Source organism: Megalobrama amblycephala, linkage group LG1 (assembly GCF_018812025.1).
Source record: "Megalobrama amblycephala isolate DHTTF-2021 linkage group LG1, ASM1881202v1, whole genome shotgun sequence".
Lineage (NCBI taxonomy): Eukaryota > Metazoa > Chordata > Actinopteri > Cypriniformes > Xenocyprididae > Megalobrama > Megalobrama amblycephala.
In genome coordinates, this window is record NC_063044.1 from 59,324,074 (window position 1) to 59,350,436 (window position 26,363).

Genomic DNA, 26,363 nt, shown 5'->3' on the forward strand with positions numbered 1-26,363 from the left:
TGCGTTTGCGCCTGCAGTGTAAGCGGACAGATCGGATATTCCCCTGTAAATGCGACTCCTGCGTCATTGAAAAGTGAGGGTTTTTTAACATTTCGCGGTACAGACATACCTATAACAAACGGAACATCTCTAGTTGACTGGCAGATTATTAATTTAATTTGTTTGTGTTAAATAAAAGCGATCTGACGTTGAAATGTGTTGCTCTTCAAATCACACTGAGTGTTCGTTGTCACTGTTGTCAGTGACGACGGCTCGTGCACAGACGCGCGCTTCAGTCCCTATTCGTTCCATTGAAACCACAAAATAAAAAGCACACAAACTTGCAACTGCCCTTGATATACAATCACTGATGAATGCATTTGTTTTAATGACAAAAAAAAACCTAGTATAGGATGGCGGATTCGAGCCCAAGAAGCTGTGAATATCTACTCGTACCCAAGTATTCTTCAACTCACACGCTTCCAGCGGAGCTGCGTACGTATACTGTCGTGAAGAATTTGTATTATTTTTATGCAGGGATGTAACTATTGCATTAAAAGGGTTTCTATATGAATTCATGTCAATAAATTAAGCTCAATGTACCATTGAAATTGATTTGTGATGTCAAATAGGCTATTTTTGGTACGTTTCGCCAAGTGCAGTGTAAAAAGGACACATCCGATACAGGTCACTTTTAAAAGAAATGTAAGCACGTCGTCCAAAAAAATCGGATATGGTCAAAAGATCGGATCTGTGCATTAAGACTTGCAGTGTAAATGCGGCCCAAAAGACATTTCGGAAAGTACATGGAAATTACTTTTGCTATTAATAGCCAGACATGTGAGCTGTAACCGCAATTTTTGTGCAGCATCATGGAAACAGGATTCTCAGGCCATATTTGAAACACTATGAATGAAGGCAAACATCTTAAATCACTTCACAGACACTTCTCTCACAGTTTATTTTCATTTCCTGAACATACATTCCTCTTCCCTTTTGGAGAGGAATGGTTTCAGTTGCATGATCGGTCTACTTTGCTAAAAGTCTCTCTGCAAATAATTGACGAATCAGATGCATTTGATATTTATTTATTTAGCAGACACTTTTTATCCAGTGTGCCTTACAAATATGAATAAAACAAGCAGAAGTGATTAATCTAATCCAAGCACATCAGATCTGAGATAGGTTTTGAACATATTCAGAAATGTTATTCATTGCAGACACTGAAATTGTCAGAAGAGTCAGAAGTAAAAGCATCCATGTTGGCTTTTCAGAATTTCTCCAATGTCTTATTTCCAGCGACCTCCGACCTTTCCTTTGCCATGGACTTTTTTGCTGTGATAAAGAAAAAGGTGAAACATCGGCATAATTGAGAGAAAATTTTTCATATAGAGAGATTATTACAATCTTTTTCATGAAAGAAAAATGCTTAAGAAATTCTGTCATCGTTTACTCGCCTTCACTCACCTTTAAAACATTTTTTTTTTCTTCTGTGGAACATGAAATAAGACATTTTGAAGAATGTTGGAAACTAGGCAAGTTTCGGTTCCCATTGACATCCATTGTATGGACAAAAATACAATGCAAGTCAATGGGAACTGAAACTGCTTGGCTATCAATACTTTTCAAAATATCTTCTTTTTGAAAGAAATGGATACATGTTTGGAATGACATAAATGATGACAGAATCTTTGGATGCACTATCCCTTCAAGGCTGGAATACTACTTTTACTTTTACTTATAAAAATTCAACACTACATGAATTTTTACCCCGATTTGCAGCCTGGACAAGTCTATGTTAGCTTCAGACTATGAATCCATTGAGATGGATGATATTAAAATGTTTGAAATTTTGAGCCGATTTTAGAACACATTTTGTTTTAATTTGTGTGTGTGTCGTAGCAAAGAGGCGCATGTTTCTGCATGAATTTGTTGTGTTCACAACGACTTGAAACAAAATCAACTTAAATGTTACTTACAACTTTTGAGCGTGAGAAATCCTGTTCAGAAGAACAACAATCTGTTAAGAAGGAAGTAATTTTTAGATAAATTCAGTGTTTTCCATGCACTTTCACTCTTATCTAGCTAAACTAAACACAGATTTGCCTATTCAAACAGATTTAGGTTTCATACAGTTAAATCTTTCACCAGTACCCACAGCACCACATTTATCAAACCTCAGTTCAGCAAACAAAGTCACCACACCTCATATTTCTGTCTCTTCATTTGATCCAAGAGGTCAAACTTCTCTGACTCCAGCTGGTAAATCCAGTTCCACATTTCCTGAGCTCGCTGCCTGTTTTGTCGGAGTAAGGAACAGACTTTTACATGAAAAAGTATAGATTCTTTGCACATCTTTAATGGAAAACATATAACTATCTGTCTATATGAGCATAGATGCATATTGTTATATTATATTATTTGTAATAACATGGATTTGTATGTGTGTGGTCACCTCAACCCATCCTCTCTGAGATTTTCGATGCCAAGAGGAGAGCGTCTCTCTGAAAGAGTCTTTCTCTTGATCTCTCGTCCAGTCAAACGCTTCCCTCTTTTCTGCTCTGCCTAAAACACAAACACAAAAACACTCATGTACAAACATGTATTAATGGTACATTAGTGTACTTGTGGTAAGACTCAGTAACTTACCTTGGCTAAGAAGCCACCAAAGTTTGCCCCCATATTGGACAAAACCTTCTTCTTCTTGGCCTCGTCTTCTGCTCTCTTCTTAGCCTCCTCATCCTCTTTCCTCTGGCGCTCTTCCTGATGAGAGATCGCAGACATTAGATTTCGATTTGATATTCTGTGTTAAATTCCACAAACAAATTTGAGAGCAATTGAACATTTTATTTACTAAGGTTTAAGTTTGATTTTTAATTTACCGCAATCCTCGTCTGTCTGTCTCTTTCTTTCTCTGCTCTAACACGCTGCTGCTCTGCTCGTTCTGCCCGCCGCCGCTCCTGAGGACAGATGGACCGAATGGCCAACACGGAGAAAATTAGTACAAAGCAAAGAGAAAAGTGAGTAAAGAATGTTTTTGTGGTTAATTAAAGTCATAAAAGAGGGGAAAAAATGAAAAGATCAAGACTAGGAATTACAATTCTCTCCTTGAGACCGATCAGCTCTTCCTCCTCTTTCTTCCTCTGCTCAAAGTGGACATCAATTAAAGTCTGTAACTCCAGAAAGTCTTTCTCCATCCTTTTTCGGTGAATATCCTGAGAGAGAAAATTATATAGATTAGAGATAGAAAACCATAACTTCAATGAAGTCCAAACTGAATGTTATTTTTAATTACATTTGCTAATTAATTGGGTATGAATTGAATCCAATCTCAACAATAGACAAACACAGTCTGCTTATTCTTCACTGGACACGCAATATAAACATTCACACAGTGCAGGGTGTAAAAAGTGAACCCTGCATATATCCAAGTAATTCTCAGTTTACAAATCATCCTAAACTGATGAACCGAAACGAAATGGTACTTACATCGAAATCTACCCGCTCACCCTCTGGAATCTTTGGAGGGGCAAGTTGTGGAACCATGGGCCTGTGTGGGAGAGGGTAACAGAAAAAAGGGGGATTTAAGAGATTAAGTGCCCGAAGACATTTGGCAAATTGAGCAAAAAGAGTGTATTTGAACACTTACTTGGGCCGGGGTCTTTCTTCCTCTGATAAAAGAGGCAAAGAAAAAGGGGAAAAAAGAAACAAGGCAGTTCTTTATACAGCCCTTCCTGTTCGCACACAACTGTACAATATGCCAATAGTCTTGCTGCCCTTTGCGGTGTCTTATATTTAATTACACTGGTTGCATAAACTATGTTTTTCTGGCTTCTTTTGAAATTATCTGGAAATTCTTTTTAATAAAACTGGTTCCTTTGAAGCAATGAGACTAAAGGACACAATTGTAACATGGTTCTTTCATGTCATTTCCGGTTCACAGGTCAATTTTATTCAACTCAGTGATTTATAGTTTTAAAGGTCATTAGTTATATAACATTCTGTGTTTAAAACGCATGTCAGTGGTGAGTAGTACAAATTAGCAGTAAAATTTGGATTCAATCCCACATTTAGAGCCGTTTTATAGTAATCTAATGTGGATAAAAGTACAATATGTGTATGTGTATTTGTGTGTGAGAGAGAGAATATACACCGATCAGGCATAACATTGACTATGGGGGTAGAATTGTTGCAATTTTCCAAATAAATAGATTATGATCCACAAATAAATGTAAAGAGATTCACAAAAAATAATCGAATGCACTATGAATAGAATGAGATCCACAAATATATGTTAGGAGTTTCACAAAAATTAATAAATTCTGCATTCATAAGGGAACTATTTATCATGTGAGTGCTAGGTATAATGAGGGAAGGGAGAAAGTTTTTGAGTAGGTGTGTTGGTAAAGGATCTAGCTGACAGGTAGAGGAGTTAGAGTTCATAATCAGTTGTTCAACCACAGATGTATTGGTGAAAGTAAAGTTAGAGAGTGGGTAGAGTATCTGGAAAGTAGAAGTTTCTGGAGGAACGAAAGAAGAAAAAGATTGATAGTTATTGTCAATTTTGTGTGTAAAAAATGTCAAAATTTTCACAAAGATCAGAGAGAAAGTTTGCATGATGTTTAGGAGGTCTGCAGATCCGCAAAATCAAGAGTGTTGTGGGACCAGCAATTCTAAATGACAGATCCACAAAAATCCACAAATGCATGAGGTGACTCACAAATGCACTGAAAGCAATTCACAAATGTACAGAAAGCGATTCACACATGAATGCAGGCAGAATTGTGCTTGTGACATAAAAACATATTTGTGAACATGCCTTTTATTAGCAAATCTCATTTTATTTATTTGTGAATTTAATAAATTTTTGTGAAACTCCTAACATATATTTGTGGATCTCATCCTATTTATTTGTGCATATGATTATTTCTTTGTGAATCTCTTTACTTGTGGATCATATTCTATTTATTTGGAAAATTGCAACAATTCTACCCCCATATATGACGGTTGACAGATGAAGTGAATAACACTGATTATCTCTTCATCACAGCACCTGTTAGTAGGTGGGACATATTAGGCAGCAAGTGAACATTTTGTCCTCAAAGTTGATGTGTTAGAAGCAGGAAAAATGGGCAAGCATAAGGATTTGAGCGAGTTTGACAAGGGCCAAATTGTGATGACTAGAGGACTGGGTCTGAGCATCTCCAGAAGTGCAGCTCTTGTGGGGTGTTCCCGGTCTGCAGTGGTCAGTGTCTATCAAAAGTGGTCCAAGGAAGGAACAGTGGTGAACCGGCGACAGGGTCATGGACAGCCAAGGCTCACTGATGCATGTGGGGAGCGAAGGCTGGCCCGTGTGGTCCAATACAACAGAAGAGCTATTGTAGCTCAAATTGCTTCAAAAGTTAATGCTGGTTCTGACAGAAAGGTGTCAGAATACACAGTGCATCGCAGTTTGTTGCGTATGGGACTGCATAGTCACAGACCAGTCAGGGAGCCCATGCTGACCCCTGTCCACCGCCGAAAGCTCCAACAGTGGGCACATGAGCATCAGAATGGAAGAAGGTGGTCTGGTCTGATGAATCACGTTTTCTTTTACATCATGTGCATGTCCGGATGTTTTTAGCGTTTATATTTTTTTTCATAATAAACCTGCCGCTTATATACTTTCATGATTCTTAGTCAGATTACATTACCAAAACGTAATCTGACTAACGACTTCCATGGCAGTTGTGGCCTAATGGATAGAGAGTCGGACTTATAACCCTAAGGTCATGGGTTCGAGTCTCAGGTCCGGCAGGGATTGTTGGTGAGGGGAGTGAATATCCAGCGCTCTCCCCTATTGAAGGCTCTCCCCACCTTCAATACCACGACTGAGGTGAGACCCTTGAGCAAGGCACCGTACCCCCAACTGCTCCCCGGGCGCCGCAGCAATGGCTGCCCACTGCTCCGGGTGTGTGTTCACTGCTGTGTGTGTGCACTTGGATGGGTTAAATGCAGAGCACAAATTCTGAGTATGGGTCACCATACTTGGCCACAAGTCATTTCACTTTCACTTTCAAAAATGTGTAATCTAAGGGATTATTTAGATTTAATATAATATAATATCGAATATATATAAATTTTGTCATGTAATTTTTAATCAGTAACTGTTTACAGTTCATAAGTAATCTACCCAGCTCTGCGTACCACCTAGCTAAGCATTGTTGCAGACCTTGTACACCCTTTCATGGAAACGGTATTCCCTGGTGGCTGTGGCCTCTTTCAGCAGGATAATGCACCTTGCCACAAAGCAAAAATGGTTCAGGAATGGTTTGAGGAGCACAACAACGAGTTTGAGGTGTTGACTTGGCCTCCAAATTCCCCAGATCTCAATCCAATCAAGCATCTGACCACAAACCAGCGACAGGGTGTTGGGCACCCAAGGCTCATTGATGCACAGTGAAGGCTGCTGGGAAACCCTGAGTCCAGCCATTCATGTGGACATAACTGTGACATGTGCCTACCTAAACATTGTTGCAGACCAGGTACACCCCTTCATGACAATGGTGTTCCCTGGTGAAAGTGGCCTCTTTCAGCAGAATAATGCTCTCTACCAAACTGCACACATTGTTCAGAATGGTTTGAGGAACATGATGAAGAGTTTAAGGTGTTGCCCTGCCAGATACCACCCAGAGTTGCCAGTTCAGGGATTTTGACACTAGATTTAGTGACTTCCCCACCCAATCCAAGTCCGATCCATGTAGGCTCCACCTTGCAATTTACAGGACTTAAAGGATCTGCTGCTAACATCTTGGTGCCAGATACCACAGTACACCTTCAGGGGTCTAGTGGAGTCCATGCCTCAATTTGTTGTTTTGGCAGCAAAGTGGGGACCAACACAATATTAGGAAGGTGGTCACAATGTTAGGCCTGATCTGTGTATATTTAGACTGCTTTATTGTTTTTAATACAAAAACAGTTTGAACTGATTGGAAAGACAATCATTATAAGATAATAAAAAATTAAAAAATAGTATAACATTTTTAACTAATAATCTAGACACATTAGTCCAGATACATTCTAAACTGCTTCTTGCCCCATCAGATGTGAAATACAGTAGCATGTTGTAATTAAATGTCTAAATTACTATGACTATTAACATATGAACAATTTATTATAATTTCAGTTTCATGCTTGTGACAAATATTCATTGTTAATAGCCAATGACCGCTCTATATGTCAAGTAGGTCAATGAAAAAGGAAGGTCACAAATGTTTCACAGTGATAAACAGAGAATGGGACAACACAATAAATCAAAGAACTCAGGGATCAAGATAAGGAGTTAAAGGAAGTACTTTTTAAGCACTTACCTTCTTCCTGAGTCTCCTCTGATAAATACAACATTGAAAAAGAACACAAAATACATCAGTGAACAATGGGCAATGTATTAGATAGGCACACATTAGACTAATTGATGAATGTGAATGCTTTCCAAAAAAACAAAACAAAAACAAAACTCAGACATAGCATGAATCTTCCTTATATTTTTCCCCCAGTGTAACTGTGGACATATGACTCACTTTCTCTAATGTGCTCTAATAGCTTATATCGAGAAAAACACTATATTCACAAACATGCACATGTGCAATATGGTCAAAAAATTAAGTGTTATATTTGACTGACTTACTAAATATTACTTCACCCTTCAAAACATAAACTCATGCTACCCATCAACCTTCTATACATTTTTTTACACGCAATTCTGATAGTGCATGTCTTTTTTACGAAGATAAACACAGTACCTTGATAATCTGTATACTCTTGCTCTTCTGTAAAACAGATCCAGCGAAGAAATATGAAATTAAAATAAATCAAACAAATCAATATTTTTAACAGATATAGAGAAAAACTGGCTATTTAGTTCTCAATAATCATGTTTTCTCCTTATGCAGTACTTTTGGTATTTGTTAATGTTCTGTCAGTAATGCAAATGTCATGATGCTGCTCATGACTATATTCTGTCCACTTTTTTTTTTTAATTTTTTAAACAAGATAATGATTTATGGGTTTTGAAATACTGTAGGTTTTTACTTGGGAAATGAGGCCCTCCTCTATTCACTTAGGTCTTTGATAGGTATTTTTTGATATTGGCTGATTAAATTGTTTCTGGGTTACAGACAATGTTCCCTCTAAGCTGCGCGCGTGCGCGGCCGCGCACTTCTGAAGCCGCGGCCGCGCAGAAAAAAATAATTGCCGCGCAGAGAACAGACATGAAAATGAATATGGCAGTTTAAATGAGAAATAATTGCAGTGCTCTGGGCAACCGCTATAGAGTTATTGTCGCTATAGAGTTAGAACCGGTGAATGCGGTTTACAGGTTTCATAGAAAGAGAATGACTGAGCGCGTGTGAGATGGCTGGCCCTGAGCTAAATCAGTCGCGGTAAGATTACTGTCATGTTTGTGGACTAAATACATCAATACGAGAGGCAACGCGAAACGAGAAGAAATGTGAAATAAAACGCCATGTTTTAATGAAAAGTGGTGGAAATAACGGATGATGGGCACAGAATGCTAACAAAACTCAGAGACATTTACAATCACACACCCACCACAGGTGTAGCTTGCAGACTCAAAATACATAAGTGATATACCTCAGTTTAAATAGATTTTTGTGTGTGGTGGTGTGGGTTTCAGGGATGTTTAGATAACTATAAACGAGTTAACGTTCACTTTTCTTAAAAATATTTAGCTATCAGATCTGTTTAAGTGCTTCAGTTTGTTTTCACTATATAATATATTAAAACAAATGGAAGCATTTAAACTGATATAATACTGTATATCAGTTTAAATATTATATTATATTTTATTATTATAATGTAAGCCTAATAAAAAATTGATCTCACAAGGGGATTGTTTAGGGCTCCTTGCCACGAAAAATCTTAACCTCCTGGTATATAAAATCTGGGAAATTCATAAGCAATAAACATGTAATTTTGATGGTTTAACACTGTCTGTTGCTAATAATTGACTGTACAAAAACACATTATGGTTGTCCCAAACCATCAGTGTAACTGCTCATATTATATTATTATAAAGAATTGAACTGTCCTGCAGGAGGACAGAAATTATTTTTTAATTGAATAAATTCTTGGTAAAGACTGGTACAGTTAATACAGCAATGTGAAAAAATCTCAAGTAACCTAAAATGTGCTTAATTTAGTGACTGAACTGCTTGTTTTCTGGTGGATTCGAAATGGTCAATATTCATATTCATGCACTTTTATTAATATTTATGTTAATCGTTTATGGCTTATGATTTATCAGTTTCACTTTTGATTTCCTATATTTATGTACTAATACTTTATATATTAATTCTTATCATATTTTCAAGGATTTACTTGTTATTGTACCCTTATGGTTATTTTTATATTCATGGGCGTAGGTTTAGGGGGGAACGCTAGGTACTAGTCCCTATCAATATTTTGAGATGACAAATTTGTCCCCACCAATATTTAGCAAGCTCCTTTGAACTGCTATTTGGATCTTTGCACTGGTTTTTGGATCGATTCTAACGGCCAGGGTAGCGTTTTCCCAAAAGCATCGTAAGCCTAAGTTGATCGTAGCTCCATTGGTTTCAATGCACCCCAGGACGACGACAGTACAAGAAACGCCGTAATTTGATTGGCGGCGGGGTATCTGACAGGCTACACGCGCGGGCCGGGACTACTTTTGTGCTTGCACTAGCAGCGAGCGGGTGGTGTGTGTGTGTGTGCGCGCGCGCATGTTGACGACGCCGACTGTAAGTTACCAGGGCTGTCTCTCTGCCACATACAAAGGCCAGAGTAAAAACATTTTAATATTCCGGGGTTTTTTTGCCCCTTTTTGTACTTTGTAGATTCCACCCAAGAAGAAAAAGGGGACATAAGAAGCAACCTATTGACTAAAGATGAAAATAAAGCATCCAACTGAAGCCCAAAAATGAAAGCAGAAGATCATAGAAAATAGGCTAGTGCTAAATTACAAAAAGGTGAAAATTTTTCAGTCTTTGATGAGACATTATTATTATTATTATTATTATTAGGCTATTATTATTATTATTATTATTATTATTATTATTATTATTATATATTGCCCAAGCGTATTTACTCCCCATCGCCAGCTCTGCTAATGGTCAGCTACCGGGACTTTTCCAACTCTAGCCAATAAGTCTAGAGTTGTTTCTTTATTTTTTTTACTATACATGAATTATCATGATGCACCGATCGAAATTCCTACTGAAAATATATTGTTAGACCAGCTAAAATAGCCTATATTGTTAGACCAAAAATATCTTATCAATTAATTAAGTAATAAAGACATGTAATAAAGTAATAAAGAAATTTATATATATATATATATATATATATATATATATATATATATATATATATATATATATAAAAAAAAATTAAAAAAAAAGGAAAGAAAGACGTCTATTGCTTCAGCCTTATTCAAAGGCCGCGGAAACATGGATTCGTTTGTTAGGCACCTCAATCCATTCCACACCCGACGTTCTTGGTTTTCTTCCCATTTATTAAGTATAGGCAATTGGTTGATGAAACATTGATTGAAATTAAGATACAATTTCTACAAAACGAAATTCACTTTAAAGAAAGAATTACTATAAAACAAAACTTAATGAAGTGGTCAAACTCAAGTCTGACCCGCTGCATGTCTCCCAACATTGCGCATCCGTCATGCTATTCAATTATCATAATAATCGAGATGAAATTAAATAATAATAATAATAATAGGCTATAGCCCACTATAAATATTAAACTAAATTTGCTAGATTTTATCCCTCTGGCCGACGAACGCGCCGGCGCTTTCTGATGGATTTTTTCCTCATGACAGCTGAAACAACTGAAAACAGGCCTTCCCTCATTTTTGGCGATAGCCTATAGACTAGTGCAAGACTACAAATGCTCTACTTTTATTTGTGTACGCTCACAATAACAACAAACCATTGTACTTTTGTAAAATAAAATAAATAAATGAAAAAACTGCGTGCGCTTTCAGCTGTCTCTCTGCTAGAATTTTTCTGGAACGTCTCAGAAATTTTACTTAAACTCAAAGAATAATTGTACCTAAAAGAAAAAAACATTTTTCGATAAGAAATTCATAGGTCTGGTTTAAATAAGGCGATCAATCCGCTGGAACGTGTTGTTTCTGAAATCATGGCCAGTGCTCGTTGCTGCCGTTATCAGTTCTCTTGGCGCTCGTGCACACGCGCAGTTTTCACACAGACAATCGAGCGTTTCGTTCTGGTAAAAGCACAAAACAAAATGCACACAACGTGTCCTTGCTCTTGATGTACAATCACTGATGAACACCTTTGGTTTTAATGAGTAAATTAGCTAGTTATTCCTGCCTGCCGGTATTTAGTCTGCGATATCAAATCACTAAACATTATAGCATATATAGGCCTACTAGCCTAATATTATTCAATAATAACATCAAATGTTATTAACCTTTATTTTTCTAATCAAACCAGTTTCAGAACGTTTATAATACAGAAGGAACGCTGGAACAGAAACGTTAAAATACCGATTCTCGGAGTGGAGTGATTTTTTTTTTTTTTCGTTTTTAAGCCCTGGTATAAACTTTAGTAAAATGTTGATAAATTGTGCAGTCTTATACTGGTATTCCAGATTTCAATATTTGGTGGTTTAAATGCCTGCTTGAGGTCTCTGTGAAAGTTTTAAAGCAGTTTTAAAGCAGTCTTATGTGCCGCTTTCAGACCGGTCACATCCGTAACGGAAAACTGTCACATCCGTAACGTTGTTTTTTCCTCATTTATGCGAACACGAAAAATGAAATAAAATTATAATTTTTTGCTCTGTGGAGAGCCAACCCTTCTTCATTAGGTGGGCAGTATTACTTTTGATTTGCGCAATGTAATTCGCAGAATTCTTAAAAAATATGTTGTCACCCAAAACTTAGTGACTTTTTTTTGTCACGTCCGTAACGCTGTATATTCCCCTCATCTAAAATATAAAACAATTGTATAGACTGACATTTTTCTAATGTCTGGGCTCCTTTAGTAAGGGATTATGAATATATAAATAGACGGGTCAATATGTTGCTATTAAATGCATTCTTTGAGCGTTTATATTTCAAGTTTTGACCCCAAATGTCACGTCCATAAAGCTGGAATTGCCCACTAGCTCTTTAGGGACAGTATACAGGATGGTATATCGGGGTCAGGAATCCTTTGCAAAATTCCCTATAGGGGATAAAACAACTATTTTTGACACTGGACCAGTAGATGACGTAATGGGTGAAATTAACCTTTTCTTTTAGAACAAAAACATCAATTTGAGTGGGATGTAAATTTCCCTATATGCTCATGGTATAAAGCTGACCGGGTCATTGATAATTGGGGCTTTTTCCTCCTTTGCTCTCCTTGGCTTCTAGGCCCTACTTCTTGTCTCTTATCTGCAAATGTCTTAATTATTGCTCTTTTTGATCTTCATCTATTAGATACAATACTCTAAATTTTACAATACTCTAAATGTTATTATTAACTATTGACTGCTTCTTTATGGTTGTTATTTTACCTTTTGGTTTTATTAAGTATTTTCATTATCGATTAAAGTTTGCGTGTGAGGCTAAATTTAATTCTAATGAATAAATAATTTTTCATCAACTTTATCATCTGCCTGGATCTCATTTTCCCAAGTTTTTGCATCATTTTCAAACATATTATTTAATAAATCACAAAGTTACATCAAGGGTCAAATAAAATAGAAACGGCACATTAAAGTTAAATGATACAGTTGTATGATAAAACCATTTTTTTGTGTGTGTGTTTACATTGATTGTACAGGTCTGATATATGTCTGATATATATGTATAAGTATGTTTTTGCTCAGGTGGCCAAAATGTGCGCTCAACAGAGAAAAGTTTTGCTCAGCGAGAAAAAAAAATTAGAGGGAACATTGATTGCAGGTAATGGTTGCAGATATGGAGGTGTGACTTTAATTTTACTGATTATTTCAAGTTCACTTCAATTCAGATGTGGCCAAAAGTAATGACTCTGTGTCAGCGAGTTGTTTAATTAATAATAAACAGCAACAGTGCCCACCCACTTTTTCCAGCACCCGTGTTTTTTTCGCATTGGGATTATAAAAAAGTCTTTGTTAAAGAGTTATACCAGCTACAACATTACAAACTTTAAACTGAAGCAAAAAAGTATTTGAAAATCAGACATATTCAATTCAAGTCAACAATAGAGTGGTGCAGGCATGACGTAAGGACCCGGAAGTCTAATGCATCGTTGGTTCCTTTGAGATTTTCCCATATGGGATTTTATAATGGTGTTTTTTTGTTGTTGTTGTTGTTTTTTTTTTCAATTTATGTGTAAAATGAAGCCTGTGGTAAACATAACTTGATTATACTTTGACGTTTTGTACACAGCCATAGTGAAACTTGAATTTTGAAGCAGTTATGTTAATTTTTGAAAACATACATTTTTAATAAGTAACTAGATAAGATAACTAGACAGCTTGGGGTGTAAGTGTGTGCAGTGTTAGTTGTAGAACAAAACATCAAAGTATCATCAAGTTATGTTTACCACAGGCTTTATTTAACTCATAAATTGAAAAACCTCATTATAAAACCCCATAGGAAAATCTTGAAGGGACCAGCGGCAAATTAGACTATATTATATATATATATATATATATATATATATATATATATATATGCAATTATTAAAGCGGAACTCAGTAAGATTTGCAAAGTCGTAAATACTCCAAGTGCAGCTCTGGACTACAACGACTACAACGCTCACCAGCGCAGTAGTTTTGCAAATACAGTACAAGAAATCTGGATGGAGGTGGGTAATTTTCGAAATTGTCTTACAAAGTCATAATATATACATTGTTTTTGAATTACAGTAAAGCATTTTGTCACTCTCACGTGAACATGAGGCGAGATTGTGTCGGGTCGGTGCAGCTCAACTTGCAAGTGCTGTTTTCTGGGGTAGACGTGCCAGAGGGGGTTAGTGCACGCCTCAAACACACCACTACAAGTCAATTAACCATCGTAAGGATTTAGAAAACTATGAAAGTAAAAAAAGTTACTTAGTTCTGCTTTAAATAGTTCAAAAGCATACAGATTGTATTACATCATTTTTCAGTGGGAGCGGGAGGGCGCTAAAGAGTTAAAGAGTTCTTTTGGCCAATTTGTTCTTTCACTTCTCTGATTGCTGGAGATTTCTTTGCAGAATCATGGGTAATCCAAATCCAATAGCTTCACTTCCTGTCTCCTGAGATACCTTCATCTGATGGATATTTGAGGGCAGCATACTGTAGATGTATCCGCTGCCTTTGATATCCCACAATCCTGTGCTTTCCGTTCTGTGACAGTTGAGCTTTAAAATATAGATGGCATCTAAAAGTTGGTGGTCAGTTTGAGTAAATGTACAGTTTTGACCGTTTTCTACTTTTGATTTTATTTCTAGTGAGAAATTACTGTTTTTTCAATTATCCCATTGACAGTGAGCAGCCAGTGGGTGACTGAGGTGCAACCTCCTTTATTTTTGTACAGGCTTTATTTCCCCATCAACTTTGAGGAGACTTTGATGCTTTAAACCCTCACTGAGGTATTATTTTACCTGCTCCTGCGTCCTCTGCAGCCGCCTCCTCCTCCTCCTCTGCTTCTCACAAATACACAAGCCACAATAGGGATAAGTGAAAGGAAAACATAAGTGAATATCAATTTTGTGCCCGCGAGAGCACGTGGAAGCATCAGGAAAGAATATATAAATAAGTGTGTGCAAAGGATTATGTAAGTGTACACCACTTGTTAGGGATGCATGCTAGCAGTAACATGAGATCATTGTGTAATAATAACCCTTCCAGAAAAAGGCAGGGTAACAAGCCTAAGCACCCAATCAGAATTGTGCTTAGCTCAATTGAAGCTCAGCCAGGCCTCTAGAGGCATCTATAAGTAGCCTCTGGGTGCACATTATACCAAGGCTTTACTGATAATCACTAAAGCTACAAGCTGGGTAAAAAAAAAGAAAAAGAAAAAAAAGATTAAAAAAAAGATAAAGACTTACCCTCTGCTTGTTCCCTAATGGGCCAGGGAAGAAATAGGAATGAGTAAACATTATACGTACTCTTTAAATGTAATGCTTTAATAGTCAAACAGTCATTAATGATTAAAAAAAATAAACATTACTCACTCATATTCTTCCTCTACATCAGACATGATGAAACTGGATGGGAGAAGGAGAAAGAGAAAGCGAGAGTGAGACAGGAAGGAATGTCTGAATGTACAAGCAGAACCACATAACTTAACATTTTGCAACCGCTTTAGAAAGAGGATGAGACATCAGGAAAGAGTGACATAACCAAAGTAGCACCAGATCTAAATTGTTCCATTGTTCCAAAGTGCTGACACCCCATTGAATGCTTCGCATGAAGATCGATGGGGTGATAACAGGTGGGAATGTAGAGACTAAGACAGGGTACAATACAATTTCCGACACTTTCTTCTGTTCAGTTCTTGCACATTATGGCTGCATGCGTGTACCTGCCTTTGCTTGTTTTTCCTAACTGGAACTTCAGGATTTGGCTGCAATAACTGCAGTTAATGACCTGTTTTATTGCAGTCATTAACCTTCCACTGAGAGATTTCTCTCCTTGTGCCTCATCTTTCATGTCAGTTCCATATCATTTCTGCTATTAGAAACAATTTTATAGCTGCATTGTCATCAGCTGAGAGTATTTATGAGGCATGTAGCTGTCATCACTCCACTTGAACTTTACTGTCTCCAGACTAAGGCTTGTAAGCAGTGTCCATCTAAAAGCAGCCTTTCAACAGTTCGAACTGCTGGTACTTTGTTAATGAGATTCTTAGCATCTAAAGGGCACAAGTCTGGCTAAATTCTGCACAAAATTATCAAATTACAAATGAACAATGCCTCTTGTTCTGGATCGACCCAAGTAGGAATAGAAGCAAGAGTCATTGAGACAACAGGATGGGGAAAGTAGCAGACAAAGAGGGCATTTTGGGGACATGAAAGGTTATTGGGGAGGGGAGCAGCATTAACCACAGGATTCTAATAGGATAATTTTAGCCAAGAACGCAGAGGGAGATTACATGAGTTAAGGCAAATCTTTATTGTTCTGAGAGTGAATTTTACTAATAGTTTCGTAAGACCATTTGGTCCGGGATACACTCAAACAATACAAAAATCAGTACTACTACACTACAGGCACTTATGCCAGGAAGAACAAGTATGCAGATTATCACCATCATTGGTCAACTACACACTGTTTTGCCCATTGTTATTTAATTACATCCATTTGTTGCTCCTAAAGTATAGCACACAAGTCTGGTACAGGAAACGGAAATACATTAACAGATACAACTATCATTATAACTGCACACATGAACTATAAATTAAAGTCTGAATTCAGAGAAAGAAAAATTCAGTTACTTTTCTCCAGATGGAAAGGACAGACTTTAAAAAAAAGAAGTAAAAAAAAAAGTTATTTTACCTTTTGGTGATGGTAGGATGGATTCAAAGTGGAAAAGGATAAAACACAGGCTCACAGAGGATGAGAGGAGAGTCCCCGTGAATTATGAGAGTTTTGTAATGCGGGACAATGGGTTGTTTTTATATGAGGACAGGGACAGATGGAGGGTGTTAGCAGCTACGGTATAGGACCGTGGATGGATTAGAAATGAACCCAGGGACAGAAAGATGACCACCATGAGGGATTAGGGGAGACAGGGAGAATGACCTCACACAACAAACACAGAGATATAAAAAGAGATAGAAAAAACAAAGGGACAGTTGGGGACAAAAATAGCAGGGGATTTAGACCCAATTCTTCTCAGAAGACATACTTTTATTTGACACAAAGTAAAATAAGGTAATGGGAAATTGTTGCTTTATTGGAAAATTGATTGGCTTTTGTTGGCTGGGAATACATCGTCTTAAGTTTATTGATCAGTTGTTTTTTAAGCTGTAACATAAACAAAGCATCTTTTACCTGCAAATTAGCTTCTTGCAGCTAATTTGCAGCAAATTAACAGCTTGCGGTCTTGAAATATTCAGAATATTAATTTCTTTCAGGATGAGAGACATTTCTTTCTTTCTTTTTTAAGTATTAATTCCTTAGCCAACACTTTGTTTCTAGTCCTTCTAGTGCCTTTTTAGGTCACTCACAGCACTCGAGTTTGCCCACTTCAAATTCAAGCAATACCAGGATACCTACCTTCTTTTTTCAGTCCATATTTTTCTTTAGAATATTTTCCTCCATCCATGTTGAATTTGGCTCTTTCAAAGTACCAAAAAGCTTTCAATTTCTTACAGATGTGGAGAAACACCACAGACGGTGGAGACTGTTTCCTGTAGGTTTGCAGTCTCTGTACTCATCAAACCACAGACTGCTCTTCCAGAGGTTTCAGGTTTTGTTACATGATTTTGTCACATAATATCGGAATTATGTTTAATGCACAGTTCTATAAAAACACCTGATAGAAGGTAGAGGGCAATAAAGGAGACATCTTCAGAAATGTATTCTACACCTCTAAAGTGAATAACATCTATAGCTATGTTAATGATTAAAGGTGCCCTAGAACTTTTTTTTTAAAAGATGTAATATAAGTCTAAGGTGTCCCCTGAATGTGTCTGTGAAGTTTCAGCTCAAAATACCCCATAGATTTTTTTTAATTCATTTTTTTATCTGCCTATTTTGGGGCATAATTAGAAATGAGCTGATTCAGGGTGTGTGGCCCTTTAAATCTCGTGCTCCACGCCCCAAGAGCTCGCGCTTGCCTTAAACAACATTAAAAAAGTTCAAACAGCTAATATAACCCTCACAATGGATCTTTAAAAAGTGTTCGTCATGCAGCATGTCTAATCGCGTAAGTACAGTGTTTATTTTGATGTTTACATTGATTCTGAATGAGTTTGATAGTGCTTCGTGGCTAAAGCTAACATTACACACTGTTGGAGAGATTTATAAAGAATGAAGTTGTGTTTATGAATTATACAGACTGCAAGTGTTTAAAAATGAAAATAGCGACGGCTCTTGTCTCCGTGAATACAGTAAGAAATGATGGTAACTTTAACCACATTTAACAGTACATTAGCAACATGCTAATGAAACATTTAGAAAGACAATTTACAAATATCACTAAAAATTTTGTGTTATCATGGATCATGTCAGTTATTATCGCTCCATCTGCCATTTTTTGCTATTGTTCTTGCTTGCTTACCTAGTCTGATGATTCAGCTGTGCACAGATCCAGACGTTAATACTGGCTGCCCTTGTCTAATGCCTTGAACATGAGCTGGCATATGCAAATATTGGGGCGTACACCCCGACTGTTACGTAACAGTCGGTGTTATGTTGAGATTCGCCTGTTCTTCGGAGGTCTTTTAAACAAATGAGATTTATATAAGAAGGAGGAAACAATGGAGTTTGAGACTCACTGTATGTCATTTCCATGTACTGAACACTTGTTATTTAACTATGCCGAGGTAAATTCAATTTTTGAATCTAGGGCACCTTTAATTCTTCAGTACAGAAAACACACAACACTGTGTACAAAATTAAGTCAGTTTATTATGAGATAATAGCCTTGTAACATTTTTTTTTTATTATTAAGACACTACTGGCATGGTCACTGTGAGCATCTGAAAGGAAGACAGGAAAAGACTGTGAGACATACTGCAAATCTGCACCAGCACAAATATAATGAGCAGTAATTGTGTAGCGCTCAAAAAGACAACTCAAAACGACTTTAAATGGAAGGAAGCAAGGCAAACCACACTATTCTGACAGAATTTACCTGTGTTTTTGTGTTGTACTGGGCAACACTGTTTTCTTGGTCAATAAGCAGGGGAAAGAAAATATCCAAGTGGAAAAGAGCAGGTCGAGCAATCAGCACTAGTCTGTCTTCTCCCAAGTCCAGAACAACAGAGCGGGCAGATATCTAGTGAGGAAGACAGTGAATCAAACAATGTTTACTTTTTGTTAATATGTGATTAAATGTAATCCAAAACCAGGCCGCCATTATTCACCACTCCAGGAAGCAGGATCTCAGCGATCAGATACTCTGCATTTCCACTTGGGGGCTCCACTAATAAAGTGAATTCTGGACTGGAATTAATAAAGCACAATAAAGGCATACCTTTTCAAATTGCCTCACAATAACAATTTATCATACTGAGCATAACAATTGGAAGATAAACAAAGAACAAAGACTTTAGTTTTTCAAACAAATCATTCGAAAGGGTCAAACCAAACTAAAAATTGATTAGAGGCACAAATGCATTCAACTCCATATGAACTTACCATTTGATTGATGAAGGCAAGGAGTGGGGTTCCCTGTCCACAAAGAACAAAGTGATTAGAGCAATTCTAATTATAGCTTTAGTTGTCAACAACAGATGGAAAAGGTAGAGAAGAGCAAAGAGTGGAAGTTGTGTACGTTAACAGAATGGACCATACACAGACAGGCAAAAAGTGTCCCTGATAACTTAGGACCAAGTCCATACAGAATCTGCAGGCTTTTTGGCATTGATTTTGAAACAAATTTCATTATGGTAAATGTATTAAACAGTGAGCATTAAGCTCTTATTGGTAGCTAAAAGCATAACCATTATATAAAATATTTATCATACAACCAAACAAGGGCCTGGTTATCTATAATTTATCAGCAGGTAGATTCTAAATATATCACTTATGCATTCATACCGTTATTCAGATTTCTATTATAGAAAATGATTAATAACCCATAAATCAATAAGTCAAAGTATAGGAAATCCTATGCCTCCTTCAGGCACACCTTGTTGATGCAAAGTAGAGCAACTATCCATTGTGTGCTGTATAACCAGAAATGTTAGAACATTGGCAGAAAGCTTTATGTGTGGTTGGCAAAGTAAGTTACAACTGATAATTTGCTTTTGAATCTAGTTCGAAGGCATGTTCTACATCTGTATAATGCCGAATACAGTTGTTTTTATGTCACCGCACTGCTTTATGTACAGGGGTAACTGCTGTATTTCAAAGAAAGAATTTGCATTTCCATTCAGCCCATCTGCCATTTTTTTGTTTGGACCAATTATATGTAAAACACATAATCATTTATAATTCTGAATGTGAGGTTTATCATTTTATAAAACAAATTTGTTTTTTGTCAAAACTTCTATTGTTTTAACTGTAAAGTTATTGAAATCATTTAAATCATTCTACAGTTTTAAGTTAACATAGACACTGATGTTCTATTCTAATATTTTAATTTTATGAAACAATTTAACAGCTGATTCCCAAGGAGCCCCAGACATGACATGCAGACAAAAATATTTTATAATTAATTATAATTAATTTATCCCACAAGTTAAGAATTTGTTCACTCATTTCAGTTAAAGTGTGGCCACGAATTAAGAATTTTGTTCCCATGACTTATTCATTCGTTCCTTCGTTTTAGTATATCGTGGCCACGCTGAACTAATTCGTTTCTACATTTTGATTGAACTGATACAAGGAAACAAATTATTACTACATGGCCATGATTTACTTAAAACAAGGGAACAAATTAGTAAAATGTGCTGATGTATTAGTAAGTTGTGGGAACAAATTGTTAATTCGTGGCCACAATATACATACTTTTTTCCTGCATGTCATTTGTGGGGCTTAATAGATTCTAATATTTTTTTAGAATAATTTAAAGGGTAGACCTAGTAATGAATATTAGTTGAACTATTAGAGTCAATCTCACACTCCTTCTTACAACCCGCTTCAGCACCACCCTCAATCAACCAAAGAGATGAAGAACTCACTTTGAGTCAATTTCCTGGATAATTGGCTTGCTCTTGGTACGAATGTTTTGTTCTGCAACAGAGCCCATGAACTTCCTGTTCTTCAAAATCTTGATATCTTTTTAAAATAAATAAATAAATAAAAAAGGATAGGATCAGTAAACATAGCATGGAAAAGGCATGTTTTGAAGTAGACACATGCAGGGAAATGAATATCAGATGTTCTGTATTTAGGCTGACCTCTGCTTAACTCAAGGTTGTATTTGTTTTCCAGTCCCTCCAAAGAAACCGCAATAAGAAATTGCTGGAACAGGGTATCTTTCTGTTGGGTCAAGCATATACAGTTAGGATAATTATGGAGAGGGAGACCTGATCTGGCGGCAGGATGGCGCTGGCTCTGACACACACATATACAGTACACTGCGTTCCAAATTATTATGCAAGTGACATATCATGGCCATTCACCATCCATCCAGAAATCCATCCATTTAGACCATCCATTGTAGTACAGCATTAGTCAGTGAATAAAACTATTTAAAAATGAGTCTGAATATGTATTTCTAAACCCACTGTAAATGTTTCTCTTTGTGAGGTTTGGTTAGGGGTGGCTAAAATGCATCTTTACGCACAACTGTCAGACTCCAGAGACACCGGCAGCTTCAGATACCTGTTTGCTGGTCAACACTGGCTTTTTTATAGCTGCCCTTTTAATGCAATTGATTTTTTTGACAGGAACTTTCCTTAAAGCCTTTCCTTAAAGTTCTGCTGTGCTGCAAATCACTCACAAATCTTACGATAATTCGATAATCTCCATTCAGTTTTCACACAATATTAGTTGTTTTCATGCCTTTTGCACAACATTGCACCATTTCATGCTTTTCATCTTCAGAAAGATCTTTCTTCCTGCCCATATTGCATGAGAACTGTGACTTGCTTAATAATGTGGAACAACCTCTAAGTAGAGTTTTGTCTGAGATTGATACCATTTATCTAAAAAGACATGGATAAATAAACAAACAAACATTTTCCTAGTAAAACTAAAATCTGAATGTTTATTGTACTGAAATCTTACTGATATGTCACTTGCATAATAATTTGGAACGTAGTGTATATTCAAGTATAATTACCATGTGGTTAATATATGATGTGTGATTCTGGGTGCGGAGGAGACAGAGATTAAATGTGATTGTTAGTATCAAGAGCTATTTATAATGCTCTGTCATATCTCTGCAATAATAACTACCCCTCACTGTATATAACTAAAACACCATCTTTTGCATCATAGTGCATTTGCGAGTTGGGCCATCATTTTTATTTTTTCCATCTTGGACCATAACATGTCCAAAGAGGGGGCTGGCAAAACCCACTTCCTTACACAATAACTGCATATTCCTGAGGTACTTTCAATGTATACATTCACATACAAGACACATACCTGACATTTCTGGAAGAACTCATCATTGATCACAACATCATACACAGTACAGCCTTGTGAACCTGGCAAACATAAAAATATTCAGAATGCATATCAAATGTTTTAGCGAAAAAGGAAGTCAGTAAAAATTAAGGTGGTTGTTTTGCCATTCAGTTAACGACTCCTTATTTCCTTCCTTTTTGGTGTCAAACAATGAATTTTAGATTGGATTAGGGACAAGAATAATAAAAGGAGAATGAAGCAAATTTGAAAATGTGATTGTATCTCTCACTGTTGTCCACTTCTGTGTGTGGCTCGCCGAGACTCATGGGCACTCTGTAACTTGTCGGGTCCTCTGACTCCAGTAGTTTCACAAGTGCTTCCTGGGACAGATGAGGAGGGGGTGGTACCGCTTGTGATTGACAAATATTCAGAAAGACCTTCTGTTTGTCTGACACTGAGGAGGTCTTCACGCACATCCCTGGCATAGAGAGAAAATTCAGATGAATTTTAAATATACTGGTCCTCACCAGTCCTGAGATGATGTTTTGAAATATCAGACTAACCTGGCTGTGGACGAATGACTTTGGAAGGGGGACTGTCGTTTTGCATTTTTCCCATGGTCTGTAATGTTGGACAAAGCAAATAATATTTTTGTCTTAGACTTGTTCTTTAATTTAGCTACCACATGATATGAAATTTAATTGAATGGTTTTCCCTATAAGGACATAATAAAAAAAAAAATCATCTGGTGCTGGGCAGGCAGGTCTTAAAATGTACTGCGGTCAAGCCAGCCGCCACCGCGAAATGCACGATCAATCTAGCCGCCACTATATTTTGCGGTTTGCGCATTCACTGGCTATTACAGTAAGACCGTCAGAGAACTGATCTGAAAACAAGTATTCTTCTGTCAAAGCGATGATAGTAGGCTACACCTCACATCCTGTCACTGTATGATGTGCTGAAATCCAAAATAAATGTCTGCCTGAATAATAATAATAATAATAATAATAATAATAATAATAATAATAATAATAATCATAAAACAGGCCTAAATAAAAAATATAAATGATAAAATATATATATTTCACAGCCCAATTTTCCCTGAAAATGATAGTACACCTCGGACCCTGTCACTGTATGATATGCTGAATCCCAAAACAAAAGTCTCCCTGAGTAAATGGGAAAAAAGGCCTAAATAAATAAATAAATATAAATAAAAATTTAACAGGCCAAAGTCACCTGAAAATGATAGTACACCTCACAATCTGACACTGTCTGCTGCTAAATTCCAAAATAAAAGCCCTCCAACACTCATATATACAATGTTTTGTCCATACATTCAGAAAATCATAAGAATCAAAGAAAAGTCCTAGTTTCCACAGACCAATTTCACCTCACATAGAGAGTACACCTTCTCATAGTGTCAACTACATTGTTGTAGGACATTCTGATGTTGTATTCCAAAATAAGATCCCCCCAAAACTTGTGTTTCAGCTGTTTTGACTATATATTCAGAAATTCATAAAAAGAAAAGTCCTAGTTTCCACAGACCAAATTCACCTCAAATGGACAGTACACCTTCTCACGGTGTCAACTACACAGTTTCAGCACAGTCTAATGTTGTATTTCCAAAATAAAAGCCCCCCCAAACTTCATATCTATGCGCTGTTTTGTCTATAAGTCCTAGTTCACATCAGAGTGTCCTGTAACGGTGTATTTGACGCTATGATAAAATGTACACCCCATCTGACATTAAATTGTTCTGTGGAAACTAGGACTTTTCTTTTTATGATTTTCTGAATGTATAGGCAAAAAAGTGTATATATGAGTTTTTGGGGGGCTCCTGTTTTGGAATACAACATCAGAATGTCCTGAAACAGTGTAGCTGACACCGTGAGAAGGTGTACTCTCCATCTGAGGTGCAATTGGTTTGTGGAAACTAGAACTTTTATTTTTATGATTTTCTGAATGTATAGACAAAACAGCGCATAGATTTGAAGTTTGGGGGGCTTTTATTTTGGAATACAACATCAGAATGTCCTGAAACTGAGTAGCTGACACCGTGAGCAGGTGTACTGTCCATTTGAGGTGAATTTGTTCTGTGGAAACTAGGACTTTTCTTAGTTTTAGAATGTATGGACAAAACATTGTATATATGAGTGTTGGAGGGCTTTTATTTTGGAATTTAGCAGCAGACAGTGTCAGACTGTGAGGTGTACTATCATTTTCAGGTGACTTTGGCCTGTTAAATATTTATTTATATTTATTTATTTAGGCCTTTTTTCCATTTACTCGGGGAGACTTTTGTTTTGGAATTCAGCATATCATATAGTGACAGGGTCCGAGGTGTACTATCATTTTCAGGTGAAATTGGGCTCTGATATAGAAAACTAAAACTAAACTAAACTAAATAAATAAAAGCAGACGTTTTGGCAGTTTGCTAGTCTGGAGCCTTCGGATGTGTGATAACACAATGCCAAGCAGGAAATACATCAGCAACGTTCTTAGAGAAGCAATTGTTTCTGTGATCAATCTGAGAAAGGTTAAACGACCATTTCCAAACAATTTGTTCAAAGTCCATAAAAGAAGGTTATTGACAAGTGGAAGACATTCAAGACAGGTGCTTCCCAGGAGAGGACATCCCGGCAAATTTACCCCAAGATCAGACCATATAATGCTCAGAGAAACTGCAGACAACCCAAAAACTACACCTCAGACTCTACAGGCCTCAGTTAATATGTTAGATGATAAAGTTTATTACAGTACTATTAGAAAAAGATGGGACAAGTATGGCATGTTTGGAAGGGTTGCCAGAAGAAAGCCTCTTCTCTCTAAAAAAACAAAACAAAACAAAACAAAAAACATGGCAGCGTGGCTTAGGATTGCAAAGTTGCTTCTGAACAAACCATAAGACTTCTGAATCAAAGTCCTTTGGACAGATGAGACCAAACTGGAGATGGCCATAATGCACAGTGCCAAGTTTGGTGAAAACTAAACCCAACATACCAGAACAAACACCTCATACCAAAAGTCAAGCATGCTGGTAGAGGGGTGAGTCACAGGAGACACATGCCCTAGGCATCTCACAGTCATTGAGTCGATCATACTCCTCTGTATACCAAAGTATTCTAGAGTCAAATGTGAGAAAATCTGTCCGACGGCTAAAGCTTGGCCAAAACTGGGTCATGCAACTGGACAATGATCTGAAGGTCACCAGCAAATCTACAACAGAATGGCTGAAAAAGAAAAGAATAAAGGTGTTGCCATGGTCCAGTCAAGTCCAGACCTCACCCTTACTGTGGCAAGAGCTGTGCATAGACAAATCTCACAAATTTCAAATCCCAGAAACCTCAATAAACTGAAGCAACGTTGTAAAGAGTGGGCCAAAATTCCTCCAGAATGATGTGAGAGACTGATAAAGTCATACAGAAAATGATTACTTAAATGATTACTAAGTTATTGCTGCTAAAAGTGGATCTATAAGCAAATGAATCATAGGGTGTCCTTAGTTTGTCACACATGGCTTTTACATCTTGGCTTTATATTTGTTAAATAAATAATGATACGGTGTGTTATGTCATGACATGTGTTGTTGTTTTAGAACCTGCCAAGAGCCAGATTATTTTTTTTATTATTGTCTTGATACAGAAAACCATGGAATTATATAGGGCATCTAACTTTTTCACATGACAACATATATATGTACACTACCAGTCAAAAGTTTTTAAACGGTAAGATTTTTAAAATGTTTTTTTAAAAAGTCTCTTCTGCTCACCAAGGCTTCATTTATTTGATCCAAAATACAGCAAAAACAATAATATTCTGCGATATTTTTACAATTTAAAATAATTGTATTCTAATTAAATATATTTTAAAATGCAATTTATTCCTGTGATGTCAAAGCTGAATTTTCAGCATCATTACTCCAGTCTTCAGTGTCACATGATCCTTCAGAAATCATTCTGATATGATGATTTGATGCTCATTTATTATTATTATTATCAATGTTGAAAACAGTTGTTTACAGTTCTTTTCAGCATTATTTGATGAATAGAAAGTGCAAAAGAACAGCATTTATCTGAAATATAAAGCTTTTGCTACATTATAAATGTCTATACTGTCACTTTTGATCAATTTAATACATCCTTGCTTAATAA

At 36.7% G+C, this 26,363-nt stretch overlaps 2 protein-coding genes across 6 annotated transcripts in view; both read right to left on the bottom strand.

Moving 5' to 3' along the window:
• Positions 1-1,051: 1,051 nt before the first annotated feature.
• tnnt1 (troponin T type 1 (skeletal, slow)) lies at positions 1,052-17,647 on the bottom strand. Of its 4 annotated transcripts, none has more exons than XM_048205346.1 (15): positions 16,513-17,647; positions 15,192-15,224; positions 15,066-15,079; positions 14,619-14,657; positions 7,761-7,787; positions 7,329-7,346; positions 3,629-3,650; positions 3,469-3,529; positions 3,078-3,194; positions 2,862-2,939; positions 2,629-2,742; positions 2,435-2,544; positions 2,185-2,275; positions 1,959-1,999; positions 1,052-1,314 (listed from the first exon to the last, which is right to left on the bottom strand). In XM_048205346.1, exons 2-15 carry the CDS (start codon positions 15,215-15,217, stop codon positions 1,269-1,271), a joined length of 804 nt encoding a protein of 267 aa, XP_048061303.1. In that variant the 5' UTR covers positions 15,218-15,224; positions 16,513-17,647; the 3' UTR covers positions 1,052-1,268. The 4 variants fall into 4 exon arrangements, with proteins under 4 accessions (XP_048061303.1, XP_048061284.1, XP_048061294.1 ...); XM_048205327.1 differs by having other exon boundaries at positions 14,619-14,660; XM_048205337.1 differs by lacking the exon at positions 16,513-17,647 and having other exon boundaries at positions 14,619-14,660; positions 15,192-16,482.
• Positions 17,648-18,571: 924 nt separating this feature from the next.
• Positions 18,572-26,363, bottom strand: part of pih1d1 (PIH1 domain containing 1) — a 29,299-nt gene continuing 21,507 nt past the window's right edge. For both annotated transcript variants that reach the window (XM_048205374.1, XM_048205366.1), the window contains exons 3-11: positions 22,770-22,827; positions 22,496-22,684; positions 22,225-22,286; positions 21,030-21,111; positions 20,811-20,907; positions 19,324-19,356; positions 19,050-19,128; positions 18,818-18,961; positions 18,572-18,662 (exon numbers count right to left, since the gene is read on the bottom strand). In XM_048205374.1, the coding sequence (XP_048061331.1) occupies positions 18,630-18,662; positions 18,818-18,961; positions 19,050-19,128; positions 19,324-19,356; positions 20,811-20,907; positions 21,030-21,111; positions 22,225-22,286; positions 22,496-22,684; positions 22,770-22,827 (777 nt within the window). In that variant the 3' untranslated portion in view covers positions 18,572-18,629. The remainder of the gene's footprint in view (positions 18,663-18,817; positions 18,962-19,049; positions 19,129-19,323; positions 19,357-20,810; positions 20,908-21,029; positions 21,112-22,224; positions 22,287-22,495; positions 22,685-22,769; positions 22,828-26,363) is intronic.

What these genes read in the sequence shown, in the direction of transcription:
- tnnt1 (XM_048205327.1), bottom strand. Translation starts at nt 15,217, where the DNA reads ATGTCTGATGTAGAGGAAGAATATGA. An exon ending in TGCAGAGGACGCAGGAGCAG is followed by an intron (nt 7,788 to 14,618) that starts GTAAAATAATAC and finishes TCTGTTTTACAG; the next exon opens with AAGAGCAAGAGTATACAGAT. An exon ending in ATTTCTCACGCTCAAAAGTT is followed by an intron (nt 1,315 to 1,958) that starts GTAAGTAACATT and finishes TCTTTATCACAG; the next exon opens with CAAAAAAGTCCATGGCAAAG.